This window comes from Ambystoma mexicanum, chromosome 3q (assembly GCF_040938575.1).
Source record: "Ambystoma mexicanum isolate Mex_15411 chromosome 3q, UKY_AmexF1_1, whole genome shotgun sequence".
NCBI classification, from domain to species: Eukaryota; Metazoa; Chordata; class Amphibia; order Caudata; family Ambystomatidae; genus Ambystoma; species Ambystoma mexicanum.
Genome location: NC_090926.1, coordinates 378710835 through 378730976, shown reverse-complemented (window position 1 = coordinate 378730976; position 20142 = coordinate 378710835). Strand labels below are relative to the sequence as shown.

The 20142-nt window shown below is 47.3% G+C and overlaps 1 protein-coding gene across 4 annotated transcripts in view; it reads right to left on the bottom strand.

Annotated features, from left to right (window-relative positions):
* Positions 1 to 20142, bottom strand: part of TNIP1 (TNFAIP3 interacting protein 1) — a 435211-nt gene that overhangs the window by 106990 nt on the left and 308079 nt on the right. For all 4 annotated transcript variants that reach the window (XM_069654025.1, XM_069654021.1, XM_069654022.1 and 1 more), the window contains 3 exons: positions 18452 to 18580; positions 9213 to 9341; positions 6917 to 7042 (listed from right to left, as the gene is read on the bottom strand). In XM_069654025.1, coding sequence (XP_069510126.1) covers positions 6917 to 7042; positions 9213 to 9341; positions 18452 to 18580 — 384 coding nt within the window. The remainder of the gene's footprint in view (positions 1 to 6916; positions 7043 to 9212; positions 9342 to 18451; positions 18581 to 20142) is intronic.

The following is a 20142-nucleotide window of genomic DNA, read 5'->3' as shown; positions in this document are numbered from 1 at the left end:
TACAGGTACACATTTCTCACCAACAGCCACGCTTAGCCTCACCTTTGGTGGTAGAACCGGGATGTAGGAATATTATGTGGGGTGCCTGTGAATCCCCGGATTGGCCTGCCCTCCCTTTCTCAAACCTGTAAGCTGGGGTGTGGCTAGGTCTGTAAAAGATCTGGGGATACGCTAATGTCAGGACTGTCGAGACTCTGTGCTAGCTAGCCTTTGGTTTTAGCCATTGAGCTTCTATCCAGGGGTACAAGCAAAATACCCGGGGCAATAGACCCCGCCCCCACCCAGCTACGCCTTTGCCTGTAAGTACATACCATTCATAACTGCACTTAGCCATTTGCTTTTCCATATGTTAGCCTAAGGGAGAGCCTTTCTAAATGAACTGTGTTCACCCTGATGAAGAGCGAGGCCTAACTGCTCTGTCAAATGTAGTAGCGAGAGTTTAGTCTAACTTGGTGGTAACCCCGCATTTCTGCTGCAGATGCAGATTGGTCTGTACACCCCTCACCAATGGAGGTATGGTAAATCACTCCTAACGCCTATACACATTAGAAATGCAGGAATACAAGTACAAGGATGTTATGTTAGTGGGATTTATACCACGCACCACTCCCATTTGCATGGTCTCCAGACGCTATGGCGGATCTGAAAAAAACAATGGGGCTTGTGTTTTCCTGGGAAGAGAGGAGGAGGGCACAAGTGCTTTTGCTGTGGTGTTGGTTGATTCAGATGGAAGAAACAGGTCACTATGTGTGGGTTTGCTTCTAGGTGGTCTGGGTTGGTGAGCGTGCAGTTGTTGAGGCCCTGTGTGCTAATGGCAAAAGGATGGATTGGTTGTGTTGAGATAGTGAGAGTTGTTGAAGGAGGTGTGGAGTTCTGCTGGTTGGTGTCTGGGGTGGGTTGGTTCTAGAGGTCTTGTGAATGTGGCATAGTTGGTTTGCATGTGGTATGTTAGCGGGAGCATGGAGGGGTTTTGTCTGGGTTAGTGTGGGAAGAGACTGAGACCCTCAGGGTGTTGACTTAAGTCTCAGTTGAGCAGATAATTGAAACCCAGTGTGTCGTGGTCAGCTATGTTTGGTCTCTTTGACAAAGGCTTCTTCTGCCTTGCGAAATTATTGGTCGATAGGAAATCGCTCTTCATAGCACCTTTCTCTCCATTTTTATGGACCCCCAAACATTTTTTAATCTGCCCTGAGCTTTTTACAGTGCGGTGAAGTCTTCAGCTTTACTACACTGGCTTTTGCTCATCTGTCATGGGGAAACGTGGATGTCCTTCAGTTTGTCAGCACAGGGGAAACATTGTTTCCTTTAGTCTCGTTACATTGTTATCCCATTTGGTAACATTTTATCATTGTACAATGCATCTTACAATGCAGTACAATGCAGTACACTTTTGTTTTACCCTAGACTAACGCGGAGAGGATTTTTGGTTACTCTAGGTGTGCCTAAGGGACAAGCTGATGGCAGCTGTTACTTTTTGCTATGTTTTAGTGTATTTTATTTTAGCCTTACCACGTTTGGCTACCTCCTGTGGCTACTGTCCAACCATGGCCGTGCCACAAGGTTGGTTTGTTTGTCCCTTGATCATCTTTTCACTAACCCTTCTTCCTGGCCTGTGAGGACAGTTCAATCCTTATATGACTTCCAGTGACCGGGAAAGCTGAGGCTTTTCGCAGGCTACTGCAGGGTCATGTGTGTTTGCTGCCAGGAGGTGAGCCTGGGCTGTCTGGTCCCAATCCACAAACTGATGTCATTGTGTCTGAATGGCATGCATGAGCTGTGCCACCAGGTATCCTGATTGGACCACTGCTGGTGAATGTGTGTGGCCAAGATCTTTGATTGGCTAGTGAGAGGTTCAGCTCGTACCTATTTTTGGATAAGAAGAGGACCCTTGCCCCCATTCCAGAGAGATCCTGGAAGAAACCTGAAGGAGCCAAGTATCCTGTTCAGCTGCAAGACGTGCAAGGAGAATGTGGACCTGTTGGAAGAAGGCCTGGCGACCGACTTCTGCTGCTGTCCTAGAAGAGCCTTGTCCGATAGGTGATCTTCAGAAGTCCTGCAAAGGAGCTTCAACCCTTGGAGTGAAGGGAACATCCAATCTCGAACTCAGCTCAGAATCCTGCAAAGAAGAGACGTCAGGGATGCATCTGGATCACCAAGTGGCTGCCCAGTGCAGAGTTTGGACTACCGTGCTCCAGATGTCGCCGTTCCGCATTGAGGCCTGAAACCTTGGGGATCGACAGCTAGTGCTACAGGACTAATCTCTGCCGAATTTTGTGGTTTCAGCATCAAGAGGACCCGAGACAGGAGACGAAGTCCGACTGCAACAAGTGTCCCCCAGTCTCAGAGTGCATCAGTGGCCCTCGTCCAAAACAGCTTTCTTGCATCCAGTCCTGTATCAAGTTCTGCACTCTCCAACCTGAAGACTTTGAACCAGCATTTGGTGCCGACTGAAGTGCTTGTACCTGGAAGCCCTGGGCATCAATGACTGTGGCTGACGGTGAGAAAATCGACCTTGGACCCTCTTCTGAAGATCTGCCAAGTCCTCAGAAGAATCGGAGTATTGGGGGTGGGGGGGAAGAGTTGTAACAGTACTTACCTGAACTCCTATGTCCCATTTTAAAGGTTTTGTAACTTTTAGAAACTTTTAGAACAGTTTAGCTTTGCCATTAATTGTCAGTGCAAGCATTCTGAAAGTGGGGGACAAATATTAGATAGAATAACTTGTCCTCTACCCCTTGGAACTCTTCATTGGTCCCCAGAAGCGCTCCACTAACTTTTTCCCATCTAACAAATCTGCGTGGAACTTTGGTGAACATTTGGTCACTAGGGCCCATACATCTTAGGGGTGGACTTTTAAATGTAGTGTTGTATCTCTGTGGACCTGTAGTGCTACACACTAATACTTAACCTTTCTTAGCAGGGGTTTGTTATGTATTTTGCCCTACTCCAATGATTGTATATATGTATCTTATATTTAGTCTTGTGTGGTTATATTGCATGCTAGTAGTCCTTTTTCATAGCGTTATATGGCCATAAATAACTATTTTTATAACTGTTTGCATAAGTGTGTTCCTTGACTTTTCACTGTGTGCACTCATTGAGGACACCTTACAGCTTCACCACCTCTTGAGACATAGCCTTGACCACTCACCTTGCTACCTTGAACTGGGTTAGCTCCCAGAGTTGAACCAGTCTCTAAACTAGGTTGACCATCTATACATCTGTCCATCAGGCCAGAGTATAGAAAATAAGTCCTAACTTCGGTATATTAAACAGAAAAGTTTTAATCGCTTTCCTGAATGTCAAGTGTTCCTCTGTAGTGCGTATTCCCTTGGGGAGGAAGCTCCAGTTTTGTCGACGCTTGAAAATGCTGATGCACCATATTTCATTTTCACTTAACGTTTGGGTTTAAGGAATAGGTCATTGCTAGACCTCGGGTTCTTTTTCGTCTGTCCATCGTGAATAATTTCTTGCAGGAATTCTGCTTCTTGGCAGTAAATTGCAATGCGAACGATGCAGCATGTTTTGAAATGGATCCTTTTCTTGACTGGTAGGCAGTGTAGTGATGTTTGTGCTGGTGCTATATGTTGTCTATTGTTAAGTGTAGCTGCTGCGTTCTGGATTTGTTGTTTTTTGGTGAGGTAGTCGGGCATACCACTGTAGATGCTGTTGGCATAGTCTATTCTTGACATAAGTGAGATAAATGAAACAGTTCTGTGTGTGAAAAATCATAGGGCAATATCCATCTGATCGATCGCAGGTGGAGAAGCCTTTCTTTACTATTATTACGTTAACTTGAGTTTCCAGTGTTCGCTTATGGCCCATGCGGATTACACAATTTTTAATGATTTTAAAAGCTTCTGGTCCAATTCGCATTTATCTAGGCCACGGGATGGGCGGTTGGATAGAAAGGTTGTTGGGTGTGATTAGGATTTCAGTTTTATTCGGGTCGAGTTTAAGTTTGCTGTTGCTCATCCATGCATTGATTTGTGAAAAGCAGTTGACGGTTTGATCGAAGTCCTTGCTGTTGGCTATTCTGTAGAAGATTTTAGCGTCATCTGCATCGTTGTTGCAGGGAAGCCCATGTTTCATGAGAATACAATGTGATGTGCATTAGTAAGCCAGGGCTGGTTATGTCACATCAGATATTATGCAATTTTGGATCACTGCAAACAGGCATATTGGTTATACTATTTGCGAGATTTAATGAAAACAGACCCCAGAAGAGCATGAGTGTTAAACATGCCGGCTTGTGGTATTGCGTATTGGGCAGCAGGTGCATTCATTTCCTCATACCCTCAGATGTTCCCTAGCACAACAATTGTTTGCCCTACAACCTCTGTACCGCACCAGTCAATCCTTTAGCACCAGGCACTGTCAGGATGTCAGCCATGAAGATAGCATGGCTGCAGATTGATCCAGCCAGTTTGCTTCTAGAGCACCAGTTAACCGCTAGTGACAGTCAAAGATCAGCAAAGACCAAAGTAGCAAGGGAGGAAGAGAATAGAGTCTGGAGTCCTAGGCAATAAGGTAAAGACAAAGAGAGAAGGCTAAAGAAACATAATACAGAAGGAAGACAGGCATGGAAGACAGTGGAGGGGGAAGAACAGCAGAGAATAGATAGAGAGGGGAAGAGACAAGGAAGGTGTGCAAATGGAGAGAAGCGAACAGAGAACGGGGCAGAGGGCATATACTGGAAAGGTTGCAAAGATCTGGAGATGAGGCAAGGGAGCAGTGAACACACAGAGGTGCGATAATGGAGAGATGGGAAAGAGCAAAGATTGGCACAGACAATGAGGGAGAGACAGAAAGGACAAGCAAATACAATGAGGCAGTTAGAAGATTAAAAAGGCAGTGAGGAGGGTGGAGAAGCTGAACAGAGGGGAAAAGGGGAGAAGAGATGAGGCAATTAATATGCAAGGAAGGTGGGTGAGAAGAGGCACATCCGGCGTGGGGCAGAACTGAGGAGGATGAGAGATGAGGGGAGACAGTGAGCAGAGGAAGATAAAAGTGGAGAGACAAGTATGGTTAGCAAAAGGAAGTAGAGAGGACAGATTACAGAGAGGGAAAGAGAAGTGAAAGAGGAGACAATAAGGAGCCTGAAGGATATAAAAAGGGGGAAGCAAGAGCAGGAAGTGTATAGTGCAGTGGGAGACAAACGGGTAGCAAGAGGAGCAGTACTTAATACTGACATTGAGCAGGTATACAGCGAAGGAGGGTCAGACTAGAAAAGAAAGGTGATCAAGGGGAGTGAATAAAAGGAGAGCGGGAACAAAAGGACATGGATTCAGAGACAGAAGGGGCACACTCCGGAGAGAAACACGAAAGAGGCCGGTGGAGGAAGAGTTACCTGGCAGGTGAGGCAAGAGACTGAAAGTTGAGATAGTGCTTAGGTTTGCAAGAAATGTTTGAGAGTTTGCGGTATGACATAAGAGGCTGAAATGGGGAATGTGAGAGAATTATTAGCTACACTTATTGGGTTAATGACGGGAAGGCGAGAAACTGGAAGCAATAAACAGGCCTTGCAGAAACAGTTCTAAATTACAGGAAGGAGCAGTGGCTGAGGAGTGGTGGCCCACCACAATTCTGGACAGCAAAGCCTCCCTACCTGGAGGCGCAAGGCTCAGGAGGATTGCACAGGGAAAAACGACCCAGAAATGTTCGCAGCACAGGACAGCCGATCCAGTCAGCAAGGAGTACCTGTGTGAGGAAGAGGAACTACCAAGGAAGGCCATACAGTGGCAAAACGACGAAACCAGGTTAAGAGACACAGGATTCAGGGTTCAGCCGTAAAGCCAAACTTGGCCCAAGAATTCAGCAGCTCATGACAAATGCTCCAGCAATTCAGGGAAGAATAAGCCGACCTGGGGAATGCACAGGGACTGCCATAGACATTCACATTCGCTCAAGGGCTGGCCTAGGTCAGCCCTCCAATAATACACCAGGCATACACACAATGGTTCTGGTGGCCAACCAATCATGCTGGCCCTAAAAATCGCCAAACACTCAGGTTCACCAACACAATGGTTATTGTGGCTGTTTGGAACAGGGACGAAACCAGTTCAAACCACTTTAAAGGGTGCATTGCTGGGGTGGGGTGAGAGAGTGTGTGAGAGTGTGAGAGTGTGAGAGTGTGAGAGTGTGTGTGTGCGCAACACAGCTTTTTTGGGCTTTCCTCGTTGGTCCAATAAAAAATGTCAGTGAGTAGGACTTAAAAAATACTCTAGTACCGCAATGGCTACCATACTGTTACACTGGACTATTAATGCGGTGAAATCTGCTGCACCCATGGTGAAGTCAAAACTAAATTGCAGTTGCCACCAGCCTACAACACAGCGCAAGTGTACAACCAAAATTTGGTGCTTAAAAAGCACCCCTCTTCTGGAAGCTGTAGGGCCTACAATAGGCTAGTTCATCAAAACAGGTTGCGGTGTCAGGGAGAAATTCCTCTGGCCACAAAAACAGGATGAAAGATTCACCAAAAACAAAAGGAACAAAAACATTAGAGGTCCGATACATTGGGACAGAGGAAGCCCCAAACGTGGAATTCTGCCATAACACTCATAGGGGTGGGTTTTTGATTAAGGTTTAGTTAATGCAAATGTAACAATATTAACTTACTATGGCAAAGAGTAATTCTACCAATAGCTTGTGTTGTGAAGCTGCCCTTTTTCTGTAATGCTGTGGAAAGCAGACATGGTAAATGGGAGGCTGCAATTTAGAGCAAGACCATGTGACAGCCTCAAGGGACCATCACAATGTCCACCCTTTCCATAACCCATTTGAAAACGATTTTTAGCCCAATGGCTTTGCAGCCCCTTGTGTATTTCAAGTCACCCGTTACATTGCGATGCGCCCTTGTAAACATGTTTGGGGTCTAGAGTAGGAAGCTGCGCAGCTGCGCATGCGTATCTACCTGGGCATTCTGCTGCGTGAATTGCGTCTGAAGCTTCTCCATCTGATGCTTGAGATTTTCCTTTTCCTCACTCATGCGCTCTCGGTCGCTGCGTTCCCGCTGAAAGTCCTCCTCAAAAATCTTTACCTGGGAGAGGTGGAAAGAGAAACGCAGTGCTGTTGGTGTTTTGTTCAAGAGCCAGAGCGCTAACATAATTCAATACTCTCTTCCTGTGAAAGGGGGATCTTTTACCAGAGTCCAAGCTTCTTACCATTCATAGGGATTTAGTGCACTGCTTCCACTGGTTAAATCCAGTCTCAAAGCACTTATTCTGGTATGCCTCGTTTTAAGGCCGGGACCTGGGGCTACTCTGGTTTTCTAAATATTACATTTCTAAACTAAGCACCTCAGGTACTCACCACCCCCCTTCTTGGGCAAAAATTACAGGTCAATGCCACTGAGCTGGGCAAAGACCGTTCAAAGTCCAGCATGGAAGATTTGGGGCACTCCATCACCTATAGCAGGTGTCCACAACTCATTGCTAGGATGGGTGTCTTGCTAAATAAGGGAAAGACTGCACTGCAAATGCTCTCACCAGAGGAGGGAGGCTCATTAAATGATGAGCACAGGGTCAGGGGCACTGACTTTCAATGAAAAAGCAAGGACTGCTGGGAAACGGGATAGTCAAAACAAGTGCTCCTTGCAGGTGAGATTGTCCCAGTGAAGGTTTGGTATTGCCCTGCTCTAAGAAGTCACATAAAATCCAATGTCTTGGAATTCTTTCAAAACATGAATAAGACTTTAACAGTTTGAACTTGTGTACATTTCTTAAATAACTTCTATAGTTAGAAAGATTTTTCTTTAAATTATCATTGTTTAAAAGATAAAACCTTTAAAGATGTGGGTCTGTTCTTTAACTACTCATTTATGGTATTATTTAAAATGCACCAACCCTTTAGAAAGGCTGACCAGATGATGCACAATAAGACGAAACCTACAAGGAAACCGATTAATACATGCAGTCCAAACGTTCATCATCATGCTTGTTCAAAAGCTATAAAAGAATGTATACTTGTAAAAAAGTTGGCATTGCTAAAAAGTTCAAGATGTTCTACAATCATCCCCCACTAATTAGAAACGGACACTCATTTAAAGAACACATTTTCAAGGTGAGATTTTCACTACTTAGATTCACAAATGGCGCCCGTAAAGGAACCCTTCCAAAGGATGAGGGTTCCATGTAATAATGTCGCCACAAAAATATCGCCGGAAAATTGCCGTTTTTTGTGGCAACATTATTGCATGGAACATGCGGGGGACACCCCCGCAATCCCCAAACTTGTCCCCATGTATATGGTCACCCATATAATATTGCTGCGACCTTTTCCTGGCGATATTATTTACGGCGACCATATGTATGGGGATAATATTACCTGATACCAGGATGATCGTGGACAGAGAGGCCCAGAGGGATCGTTGCCAAGTAGAACGAAGTCCCTTGCAGCAGCTGTTCTTACGGATCCACGTGTTGGCCAAGATCATCGCCGGTGAGGGTTTGAACAGCGTTGCAGCAGTGATGCTGTTTTGCATCTTTTGAATGAAGATCACCAGTCACAGAAATCGAGTTTGATGGGAGACAGCTGATTCTCTTTGAAATGAGGCGAGCTTGCTCCAAGTTTGTTTGAAAAATATGTGCATATATTTCGCAAGGCTAGTGAATAGTGTTTTAAAGATGCCTGATGTTAGAAAATTGCACACATGTTGTGAAGGATTGTGTGATTAGAAAAAACCACAGGGTTAGAGATTGAAAAAATAATGACTCTGTACCTTAGTAAACAGAGCAATACAAGGGAGATTGAGGCGTATGTTGGACAATTGGGATATGGTCCTAGAGTTGGTTACAGTAGGTGTAAGGCCCACACACAGACACACACACCTCAAGAGGTGATTTTTTTTTTGGGCAGGCGTAAGCCTGATTTGGTAATCAGAGGGTGCATTTATGAGGGCATTCAGATGCCCTTTGTGAATTGTGCACACATTTTATTTGGGCGAACATAAAGGCGACTCACTAGCACATCTCATCAAATACACCAAAAATGCTTTTGAGAATCAGGCTTTGTAGGTTTTCTGTAGACCTGAGAGGAACGTTCCCTCGTGGAGAAACAAATTAAACCAATGGTCTCATTCTATACACCTGCTGCTGTTTTCTTGAGGAAAGTAGACTGTCCCTTACTCTGACACACTGGCACCTGCACTAGGAGAGAAAGAGAGATCTCGCGTGCACAGTGGGGCTTCTCCCTTTCTGCCTCGCTCTTACCTGCTGCTTGAGAAGCTGTATCTGTGTGAGTTGTTCCTGGCGCCTCAGGTTGCCACCTGCTTCTGTCGCGGGACTGAACAACGAGGGTGGGGGCGCCGAGGCCTGCACGCTCAACGCCTCCTCCAGGGCCTGCAGAAACACGACATTCATAACAACTCTGCACCTTTTATCGCAAGCCCCACAAAACAGACACTCACCTGAAACGTTTAATATGGCAGATTTGCATATGTTGCTTTACTTGGCTTTCTTTTACTCAATTTGTTAAACTTATTTGCATCTCATTTACGATTCCACCCAGAATATTGAGCTCTCCTTTCAAGGTTTGAGTTGAACAATTGTGGCCGAATCTATGTTAGGATGCCTTTGTGAGCTGCCATAATTTTCTCAAAACCTCTGCAACAAAATCCAAGGAGGCCTCACAGAGGAAGAGGCTGAACTCACCAGCAAATCAACAATGGCGCTACCTGCCTCGGCCTCTGCAAACAGAAACACACGTACAAGGCATCACAAACTCCTCACTGGCCCCCACCTCAAAAATTAGACCCAGGTGCTACGCATCACACGCCGAGCATACTTGCAAATTTGTCTCAAACTAATCAACCAGCACAATGATTGCACTCCAGCTAGAGAGGTCTGCTCGTTGTACCCAGGCACTCAATCAACCAACACATTGGAAGAAAACACTTGGCGCCAAGAGGATGGCCATCTGAGGCCCAGAACTTAGAAGTAAATCCCATTAAGAGCTCACATGCAAACCACATCTTCCATTTAGGAAGGATCTGAAAATTTTGCTCTCCCGAGAGACATTCCCAAGCTGAAGACCTAACTAAGCTTATAGGTCATTTCAGAATCCTGAAAAGATTTGGTTTGGGATTCCAGAAGGCAACTAGGAAACTGTTCTGCAAACTTGGTTTCATCTCCTCCCATCCTTCCCACGCCTCCCCTTCCACCGAAATCCCACAGCCTCCTCTTGCTTGGCACTCTGAAGCAACTCGATCATGCATGGAGCACATCAGAAACACCAAAATAAATAAGAAATGCTCTTTTGTTGCCAGGGATATTCTAGACATGTGGGGGAAGACATGCATTACTTACCGTAATAGCATTTCTGATGATTGTATCTGCTTAGATTCACATGCTGTGCATATGGTCCGACATCCAGTGGTAACCGCAGAGTATTGCAACTCGTCTTTCGGGGACCGAAAAGGGACGTCAGCATAGGCGTGTCTGTAACACTATCCCCATCGTGACATGTAGTGTACCCAAAATCCCTCACGCGCCGAGGTCCCTCCGATTGTATTTTTTCTGCCATGAGGGAGACCAAGGCTATACTGAGTGAGTACATAAAGAGAGAAAGTAGTAAGACGTCTATGTTCTTTCCACCCCGAGCGGGGAGGTAGGGAGGGCGCATGTGAATCTAGGCAGATACAATCATCAGAAATGCTATTACGGTAAGTAATGCATGTCTTCGGATGCTTGTTAATCTGCTTAGAATCACATGCCGTGCATAGACTAGCGAGCAGTACCCGGAGTTGGAGGTGGGCTGTGAGAAGGAACAGTAGAGAAAAGATGTAATACTGCTTGGCCCACCTGAGAATCAGACCTAGAATGAGTGTCTAGGCAATAGTGTTTTGTAAAGATGTGTACAGAACTCCAGGTTGCCGCTTTGCAAATGGAATCAAGGGGAACATTTGCAGTGAATGCTATGGATGCCGCAGTTCCTCGAGTAGAATGTGCTCTAGGCTTGAAGAGCAGTTCTCTCTTAGCAAGAGTGTAACAGTGTGATGCATTTGACAATCCACCTTGAGATAGCGGATTTAGAGACAGGATCCCCTTCTCTACCAGCTGCCACTGAAACAAAGAATTGTTTTGGTCTTCCTCAGTGGTTTAGTTCTTTCCAGGTAGAACATGACTGCCCTGCGCACATCTAATGTGTGTAGGCTTCTTTCGGCCATACTAGTAGGGTTCTGGAAGAAAGTGGGTAGTTCGATTGATTGGTTCACATGGAACTTAGAGATGAATTTAGGCGCAAACCGGGGATGTGTGCGCAGAACTACCTTATCTTTGTGGACTGTAACAAAGGGGTCTAGAACAGAAAGAGCCTGTAGTTCGCTAACCCTTCTGATAGGAGTGATAGCCACTAGGAAGGCTGTTTTATAGGTCAGGCCTTTCAGACTTGCTTTATGCATAGGCTCAAAGGGAGCTCCCATGAGCCTGGTCAAAACCACATTCAGATCCCATCCAGGGGCTGGGTGAGAGATGGGAGGATAAATCCTCTTAACCCCTTCCATAAAGGCTTTAATCACCGGTATTTTCCACCACAACACTTTTTATATACACATAGGAGAAATGTCTACACAAAAATGTGCTATTTGCACAAAAAAACTTGTTCACAAAAATATATGTTGACTGGAAATGAATTGTCTTATAATTGTTCAGAAATGATGTATTTTATGAAATTGTAACAGAATAAAATGATATATTTTTAATAAGAACACACTCTCTGGTCCTCAGCATGCACTTTCTGAAACACATTTATTGAATTTTTCAGCACATAGGGCATCCTCTCTGTTTAGTGTAGGCTGACAGAGCAGCCAGATGAACCTTTAGGGAATTGAAGACTAACCCAGTGTCCAACAGATGGGTTAGATACAGCACAATGTGTGCGGGTGAGCAATTGATGGGATTGACGCCCTTGGAATTGCATCAGATGACAAAACGTTTCCATTTGCTGGCATAGCAATAAAGTGTATTCGGTTTTCTAGCTTCCCTGAGTATGTCCATGCACCTCTGCGGGAGTTTCAGGTGTCCAAACTCTATGACCTCAGGAGCCAAGCTGCCAAGTTCAGAGATTGTGGGCATGGGTGTAGGGTATCCCCCCCACCCCCTGTCCTGAGACAACATGTTGTACGGGCAGGGTAATTTCACTGGTGGGGAAGAGGGACATTTCCATTAGGGGAGCGAACCAGGGTTGGCGGGCCCACATGGGGGCCACCAGTATCATGGTAACTGGTTCCTGGTGCAACTTCTGCACTATCTTGTTGAGAAGGGGAGTCGGGGGGGGGGGGGAAAGCGTAGACAAATTTCCCTGACCATGTTATCCAGAGACCGTTCCCCTTGGATCGGTTCTGGGGGTACCTGGAGGCGTAGTCTTGGCATTGGGTGTTCTCCTGAGTTGCGAACAAGGCGATCTCTGGGAAGCCCCATTCTGCGAAGACGTTGGACACAATGTCTTCGTGTAGCCGCCATTCCTATTCTTCGGGCAGAGGAAAATCTCTGCTGAGTACGTTTGCCAGAAGATTGAGTTCCCCTGGAACATGTTGGGACAACAAAAACATCTTGTGTTTGAGAGCCCATATCCAAATGTTTTGGGACAGCTTGGATAGCCCTGGAGAGTGAGTGCCCCCCTGTTTGTTCAGGTAATGCACAACTGTAGTGCTGTCCATTAGAATCAGCACTGTCTTCCCTTGCAGTTGCACCTGAAAGGCTTTCAAAGCCTTGAACACCGCTAATAGCTCCAGTAGGTTTATATGGTTGGACGCTACTTGAGGAGACCAAACTCTCTGCGCCGTCTGCTGAAGCAGATGAGCTACCCACCCCATGAGAGATGCGTCTGTAGTGAGAGTGGCATCCACTGCAGGGGTGGTGAAGGTCATCCCCTTCAAGAGGTTTCCTCTTGAACACCACTGCAGAGAGAGAATGAGGGCTGGCGAGACAACTACCAGATATTCCCATTGTCCGCTGGCCTGACGCCACTGGCTGTTGAGCCACTCTTGCCTGGGACGCATGCGTATCCGCGCATGGGGAACCAAGTATATGCATGACGCCATCATTCCTAGCAAGCGCATGGCTTTGCGCACCGTCACCTCCCGACTGGCTACATATTGAGGGATCTGAAAAAGCATGTTCTGAACCCTCTCGTTGGAGGGGAAGACGAGACCGTCCTTCGTCCGAATTAGAGCGCCCAGAAATAGTTTTGACTGGGAACTAAACTCGATTTCTTTTTGTTGATTGAGAAAATCAGACTGAAGAGGAGATCTACTGTTTTTTGGGTGTTCGAAAAACAAGCGTTGAATGAGTCCCCCGTAATGAGCCAATCGTCGAGGTAAGGGTAAAATGGGACTGATAGTCGGCGCAGGTGTGCTGTCGCCACTGCCAGGACTTTGGTAAACACCCTTGGCGCCGAGGCAATGCCGAAGGGGAGTACCTTGAATTGGTAATGCCCGTCCTAGATCATGAACCTTAGATCTTTCCTGTGCGCTGGCAACATTGAAATATAGAAGTATGCATCTTTCATGTCCGATGTTGCCATGTAGTCCCCTTGTTTCAGCAATGGGATCACCTTCTGCAGTGTTACCATGCGAAACCTCTGGGGTTTTATAAACTTGTTCGCTGGGCGCAGGTCTAGAACAGGGCGCATGGTGAGGTCCTTTTTGGGTACAAGGAAGTACACTGAATAAATATCCTCGTTTACCTGAAGAATAGGGACAGCTTCTATGGCGTCCTTTCCCAGCAGTGCTTCCACCTCTTGATTCAGGATCTCCAGATGGTCCGGTGAAAGGCGCCGTGAGCGTGGCGGTCTAAATTGTGGAGGTCGGGCGAATTCCACGCGGTAACCGTGGGCGACCGTCTTTATGACCCACTGGTCTGAAGTTATCCCCTCCCATGCCATGAGGAAAGATGTTAATCACCCCCCGACCGAGGTCAAATTGGAGGGGACCTGGATTTGGTGGTCATTTCTGACCAGAGGCTGTGGCTCCTCTGGGATTGGGGCCTCTACCCCTGCCTTTCCCGTGTTTCTGACACCTTGACGGTAGTATGCAGGGTTTCCAGAGGTTTGTCTTGAGTTTAAGTTTCCCGTGCCGTAGTTGTTTTGACCAGCACGGGCTTGCCCTCGAAAGGACCGCCGAGAGTTATTACCCCTCTGGGTGGAAGGTTTCTGTGTGATCTGTTGCAGAGACTTCAGAGTCTCATGCTCCTTCTTGCCTGTTTCCAAAGCCTTATCCACCACTTTCCCGAAGAGGTTAGATTCCTCAATGGGCTTGTTGATGAGGGAGGCTTGAGTTTCCGGTTTAAAACCCGAGGTATGCAGCCAAGGGTGTCTTTTCAGTAGGGTCCCATGGGCCAGAGACCTGCCTGCAGTTTCCGCAGTGTCCAGGGTGTTCTTGATCACATGCTGGTTAACTTGTCTTCCCTCCATTACAATGGAGAGAAGCTTTGATTTGGTGGGTTCAGGAACCTCTTGGAGGCCTTCCTGGAGCAAGTTCGATTGGGGGTCAGCATAGCTTGCCAATAGTGTTGTATTATTAGCAATCCGCGTAGTGTATGCGGCCGCTGACGTGACACGTTTGCCAAGGGCATACAGTCGCTTAGATTCCTTGTCCGGCGGTGATTCCCCCATGGAAAGGGGTACCCCTGCCCTTTTCCGAGTGGTAGTCACTACCAATGAATCTGGGATGGCGTGCCCTTTGATGTATAGAGGGTCGGAAGGGGAAGGGCGAAATCATTTTTTGACTCTTGAGTTCATTGCCTGGGTTTGAGCTGGTGATACCAATGAGGGGGCCACCCTGCTCTTAACAGAGTTAAGGAGAGGGATGGCCTGGGTAGATGGAAGTTTCTCCTTAAGGATATCCACTACAAAATCCTGCTCAGGCACCGCCTCCTGAGTGGAAATATTAAAGTATTCAGCTGCTTTTTTTAACATGGAGTTGAATGCCATTTGGTCATCTACAGGAGAGGCCTGGTGAGCCGGGGTGGACGGAGGAGAATCCAGGCACACAACATCAGAGTCCTGATCTTGCTGTGTCCATGGGTCCTGGCCTTCCTGCTGGGTTTCTTCCCAGTTGTCCGTAGTATCCTGTTGTTCATCCTCATAACTTTGTAGAAATTAAGCTTCTTCTTCTTCTTCATTATAAATGTCCCTATATGTGTCCATGTGGACAACGTCCTCCTGCTGAAAGGCATGAGACTGACCTTCTTGAATTTGGAGATTAGGGTCTACCTGAGCCCTAAATGGGGGAGGATGATCAGAAAAACTGATAATCTTCTCCAACCGATCCATACACCCTTCAAACTTCTCTGTAGTCCATTTAGTGGACCCAAACGGACCTGCGGGTGGAGAAACGACATTCTCTGCCCTGCAGTGTCGGAAAGAGGCTCTTGACTATCTTCGTAAGCGTCGTAAGAATCGGGATCTCAATCAGCATCTGAAACCTTTTCCGCGGCTTGTCCCATAACTTTAGGCAGAACTGGGGTAAGACCCACCGCCGCCGTAATTCTTTCGATGCTGCTTTCGATAGTCGCTGAATCGGCGTGAGACAGTGGCTCCCATGGTTTATCGGTAGGTGGACTACCTTCCGCGGCACTAGAGGGCCTAGCGGTTGGTTTTCCGGGTAGAAGCCTACCCATAGTTTTCAGGCCTACCGCAGCCTTTGAGACAGTCGAAGCATCGGATTTCCGCGCGTTGACGTGTGCAGTTTTTGGAGTACCGCTCTTACTTGATTTAGATTGCCCAGTCGCAAGACGCTGCTGCGGATGTGGGGAAGGCTTTGGATCAGAACGATCCGACGAAACTAGTAAAGTTTTCGGCGGCTCTGTTGGCGTTTTAACCTTTTTCGGCGAAGATGTTGAAAACGGTGTAGGGGTTGTGTGCTTAGTGTGATGCGCTTGTACGCCCCTGTCGCCGGGTGTTGTCCCTGTAGCGAGACAAGAGTCAGGCCTTAAAGGGTCGGGGACCGGCATGCCGGACCTAGAAGCGTCCGCCTCAAGGTCTTTAACATCCAAAACGGATGTTTGGTCATCCGAAATACCCCCGTCACTCTCAGCTGGTGTGGCGGTGGGGGAATGGGTTCCACCCGCGACATACCGTATGCGGCTCACCGCTTTACACAGCGCTCCTTAAGGGTCTTAGGCCGAAGGAGTTTGCAGGCCGCACACTGCTTCTCGTCGTGCTCTAGGGGGGAGACAGGCGTTACACGTCCTGCGTTCGCCCTTCCAAGGATATCGAACCTAACACTTAGGGCAGAATCTAAAAGGAGTCCTTTCCATAGCTAAAGGGAAGGATGACCAGACCAAAAGGGAAAATAGGGGAAAGGAGGAAAGACATACCGACAATAGGGCCACCCCTACCCCACTCTCCCTTCTGTATAGGTCGGCCAGAGGGCCCGACCACGTGGAAAATCCGGCCGCTGGATCTTAGGCGCCGGAATCCACAGCTATAGACGAATCCTCCGTAGACTTCGTCGAAGATGTTCTTTCTTAACGGGGAATAACCGACAATTCGGTAAAAATAAACAATGTCTATAGTAAGAGCTTCGCTATAGGGTGACCAGTTATCTGGGCAGAAAAAACAATCTGAGGGACCTCGGCGCGTGAGGGATTTTGGGTACACTACATGTCACAATAGGGATACTGTTACAGATACGCCTATGCAGACGTCCGCTTTCGGTCCCCGAAAGACAAGATGCATACTCTGCGGTTACCACTGGATGTCGGACCATATGCACAGCATGTGATTCTAAGCAGATTAACAAGCAACAGAAATAACGTGTATGGAGCGCATGGTACAGAAAAGGTGCCCGTACCTTTGTAGGTTTACCCATTGCTACGATGCTGAAGGAGTGTGGGGGGTAGAAGGGGGAGGCCGACAGGAAGTCAGTTGGATCAGAAGATGTAGTTGGAAATCAGCCGATTTTACAGTGTTGGTGTTTAAAGTTCATTAAAAATAAAAGCAATCCATTCATTTTGTTGGAGGGATCAAGACCATGACTGGCTTGTGAGTGACGGAGGATGGGCGGGTGGGGTTGGAAGGTTATTTGGTCTTGTGGGAGGAGTTTAAAATCAAGGCCGGCCAGCCGGTCTGCCCTGGGAGTTAGGCAGTCCTTATTGTTGGGTTTTTGTTCAACTGCCTACACTTGAAGGATGTGCTGCACCTCAAATGAGCTCATTTTGGTGCCCCTCCTAAATCTGTGGGAACCTGTCGCGTGTCGACATACACGGAGGTGGATCCCTGCTGCTGAATTTTATTCATTTGCTCAGTGGAGTGCAAACGGGAAGGGCAAAAGGTGGTGTACAAGCATGTATGCCTTTTGCCCTGTCCTTTGGCATTCCACCATGCAAATTGAGTAAACACTGCCTGCCATGTATGCATGGATCCCTTTGGGGTTGGTCTGCTTTTTGCTTGAGCAAAAGGGCGTCTGACACCATAGGGATTCTGCAGCATTTGCACCAACTTGAAAATGCAAACCAGCGACAATGCTGGAGGATTTGCATGGTGAAATACTTTCACTTTTATTGACATGAGGTGAACTGGCAGGTGTGAATGCACTTCCTAAAGGTTCAGAGCAGAGGATGTTCGCTATTAAAAAAGTCTGCTATTCTTTGAGATCATGATAAACTGACACAATGAATGCACTCTCATAAAGGACATAACTGTCACAGTTGTTGCCAGCTAGGGCGGAGACATTAATGAATGTGTGGGATAAGGTGGTCTAAGGAGTTCCGAGGAGGGGTGCAGAGATGTCCTCACTAATGAATTGCTGGGGGTCCTAACATCTGTGCAAGATCTGTCAGTATCAGACTTGCACCTCATGACTTCAGTTACTTTTCTTGATGCTTAGTTGGTTTGTCACTTTGTGTTCGGTACACTGGCTTCCCTGTGTTCTGCTCTTGTATTTTCGGTCATCCATTTTAGCATATGGGACACAGTAAATAGTTTAAAAGTTATGGTTGGTAGGGAAGGGCCAGAACAGCACAGCGGGAAAAGTGTGGGGGCAGTTCAGGATGTTAAAAATGGTAAAGCAGCAAAACTGGCGCAATGGGGCCAGGTCAAAGGGATGGTTGAAGAAGTGATGGGATAGCATAGAGGGGGGAGATGGATGTACTTACAATGTATTCAAAGAATTGTCAAAGAATAACGTTTTTGGGTGGACACAGGTCAGCACTGCAGCGTGAGTAGAGAAGAGAAGAGGACAACATGGGAGGTGGAGAATGGTAGGAAGAGCTCGATGGTGTAGAAAGGTCAGGAGTGTAGTGGTAAAGAAAAAGGAACAGGCTAGGAAGCGCAAGGGCAGCATGGTGCACGGACAAGGGCTGGGGCAGCATGGCGCGCGGACAAGGGCTGGGGCAGCATGGCGCGCGGACAAGGGCTGGGGCAGCATGGCGCGCGGACAAGGGCTGGGGCAGCATGGCGCGCGGACAAGGGCTGGGGCAGCATGGTTGGCAGGCAGTAGGCAAGTCACCTTATTGAGTCTCTGAATCTCCTTCTCCTGGTATTCACGCTGCCTGCTGACTGGGGCCAGCTGGTCCTGCAGAAACCTGTTCTTCTGAATAAGTTCCTGCACTTCAACTTCCAGCACTTTCTTCTCACCCTGGTGAAGCAAATACAGTGGCTGGTTAATGGTTCCCGTAGTGCTCCTTTTGCCCCTTTCTGTGACTTATTTCTGAGAAGTAATACACTGGGCTTTAGCCACCACCTCTCCTGTAGACAGTGGTGCGGTGCTAAACTTCTATCACACTGTCCGGGTTCATGCTAGAGCCATATCTAAATCACATGCATCATATCAGTAGAATCGTTACTTTATGCAAAGGATCGGCTCTACCTTCACCCTCCTCCTACTCCTTGTGGTAAAGATCCTACCTGAGCAGTTGTGCTTTCCCCAGCACCCTCCCGCACCCACAGGAGGTACCAACACATACTCTACGGTTCTTCTAATTTCTACAAGCACAGGAATACTAGGCTGATGCAAGGCAGAGGGAGAAGGGTGATGTGAACATTACTATTATTTATGTTTCTTTAATTGATGAATCGAGGCAGTCACATTCCTCTGGGTCCCAGAACTTTGCACTTTTTCTCCATCCAAAAGTGGATGAGCCAAAGAGGAAAGTGCTCTTTTCTCACTGTGCCTGAACACAACCAGGAAGGAGAACATAACAGTCATTTGTGACCACCTTGCTATTGCCCCTAGCTCCTCTTCATTGTCCCAATCATCCTCCAAACCCCATATGAAACACTCTCGAAGAACCCAGGGCACCAGGTGAACTACACCCCAATCGAAAGCCTTTCTCTTTTTACCGGCATTGCCAAGGGAAGGTTAGCTTACCAGTGATGAACCTGCAATGCACCATGAGAAGTGTTAGACATGGTTTGTGGAGAAGGGCTGGGTTTGTCAGGGTCCAGTGGTGGCTTGGTTTTTTCCTGCCAAACCGTATGCAGACGGGTCTCATTGCCTCCTTTGTATGCCCCCCTTATCCCTACCTTGTGTGGTGTTCCACAGGGTTCATCCCAATCCCCGCTGCTTTTTTATTTTGATCTGCGGCCGTTGTCAGACCTCATTGCCTCGTCTGGTGTAGGTTTCTATACATACGCTGACAATGGAGGCATAGACAGGGTAGGGCCTGAGTGGGCAAGGACCACCCAAAAGCTGTAAATACCCACCCAGCAGCACTGCGTGGGCATTTACAGATGTCAATATCACTGCGGTGGGCCCAACTACATTAGCTTCAGGCCCCACTTGTTAGACAATGTTGGCTACGCCACTGGCTGACAACACGCAACACATTTTCAGGCATAACTCTGGTCAGTGGATGTCTCAAAATTGGTTGAGCCAAGGGGCGAGAAAACAGATTCTGGTGGTTGGTCCGCCGAAAGTCCATTCCTTCTGCCACTCTGATTTCTGGCCTGAATCCTTGGCACCCTGTCCAGCCCTTAGCCCTTCTTAAGAGCTTAGCGGTTAAGCTTCTCCCCCTCTGGCTCTAGAGAGGAGCAGATAGCAGCAATCTGTAAAGCACCTTTTTTTTTTTATACAGACCTTTGAGGAAAGTGCTCCTGTTCGTTCCCTCGCAGCCTTAGGCAAACTAGTCACAGCCTCTATAATGGAAACGTTGGACTACTGCAATGGCACTTATTTGGGTCAACCAGACTTTTTGATCA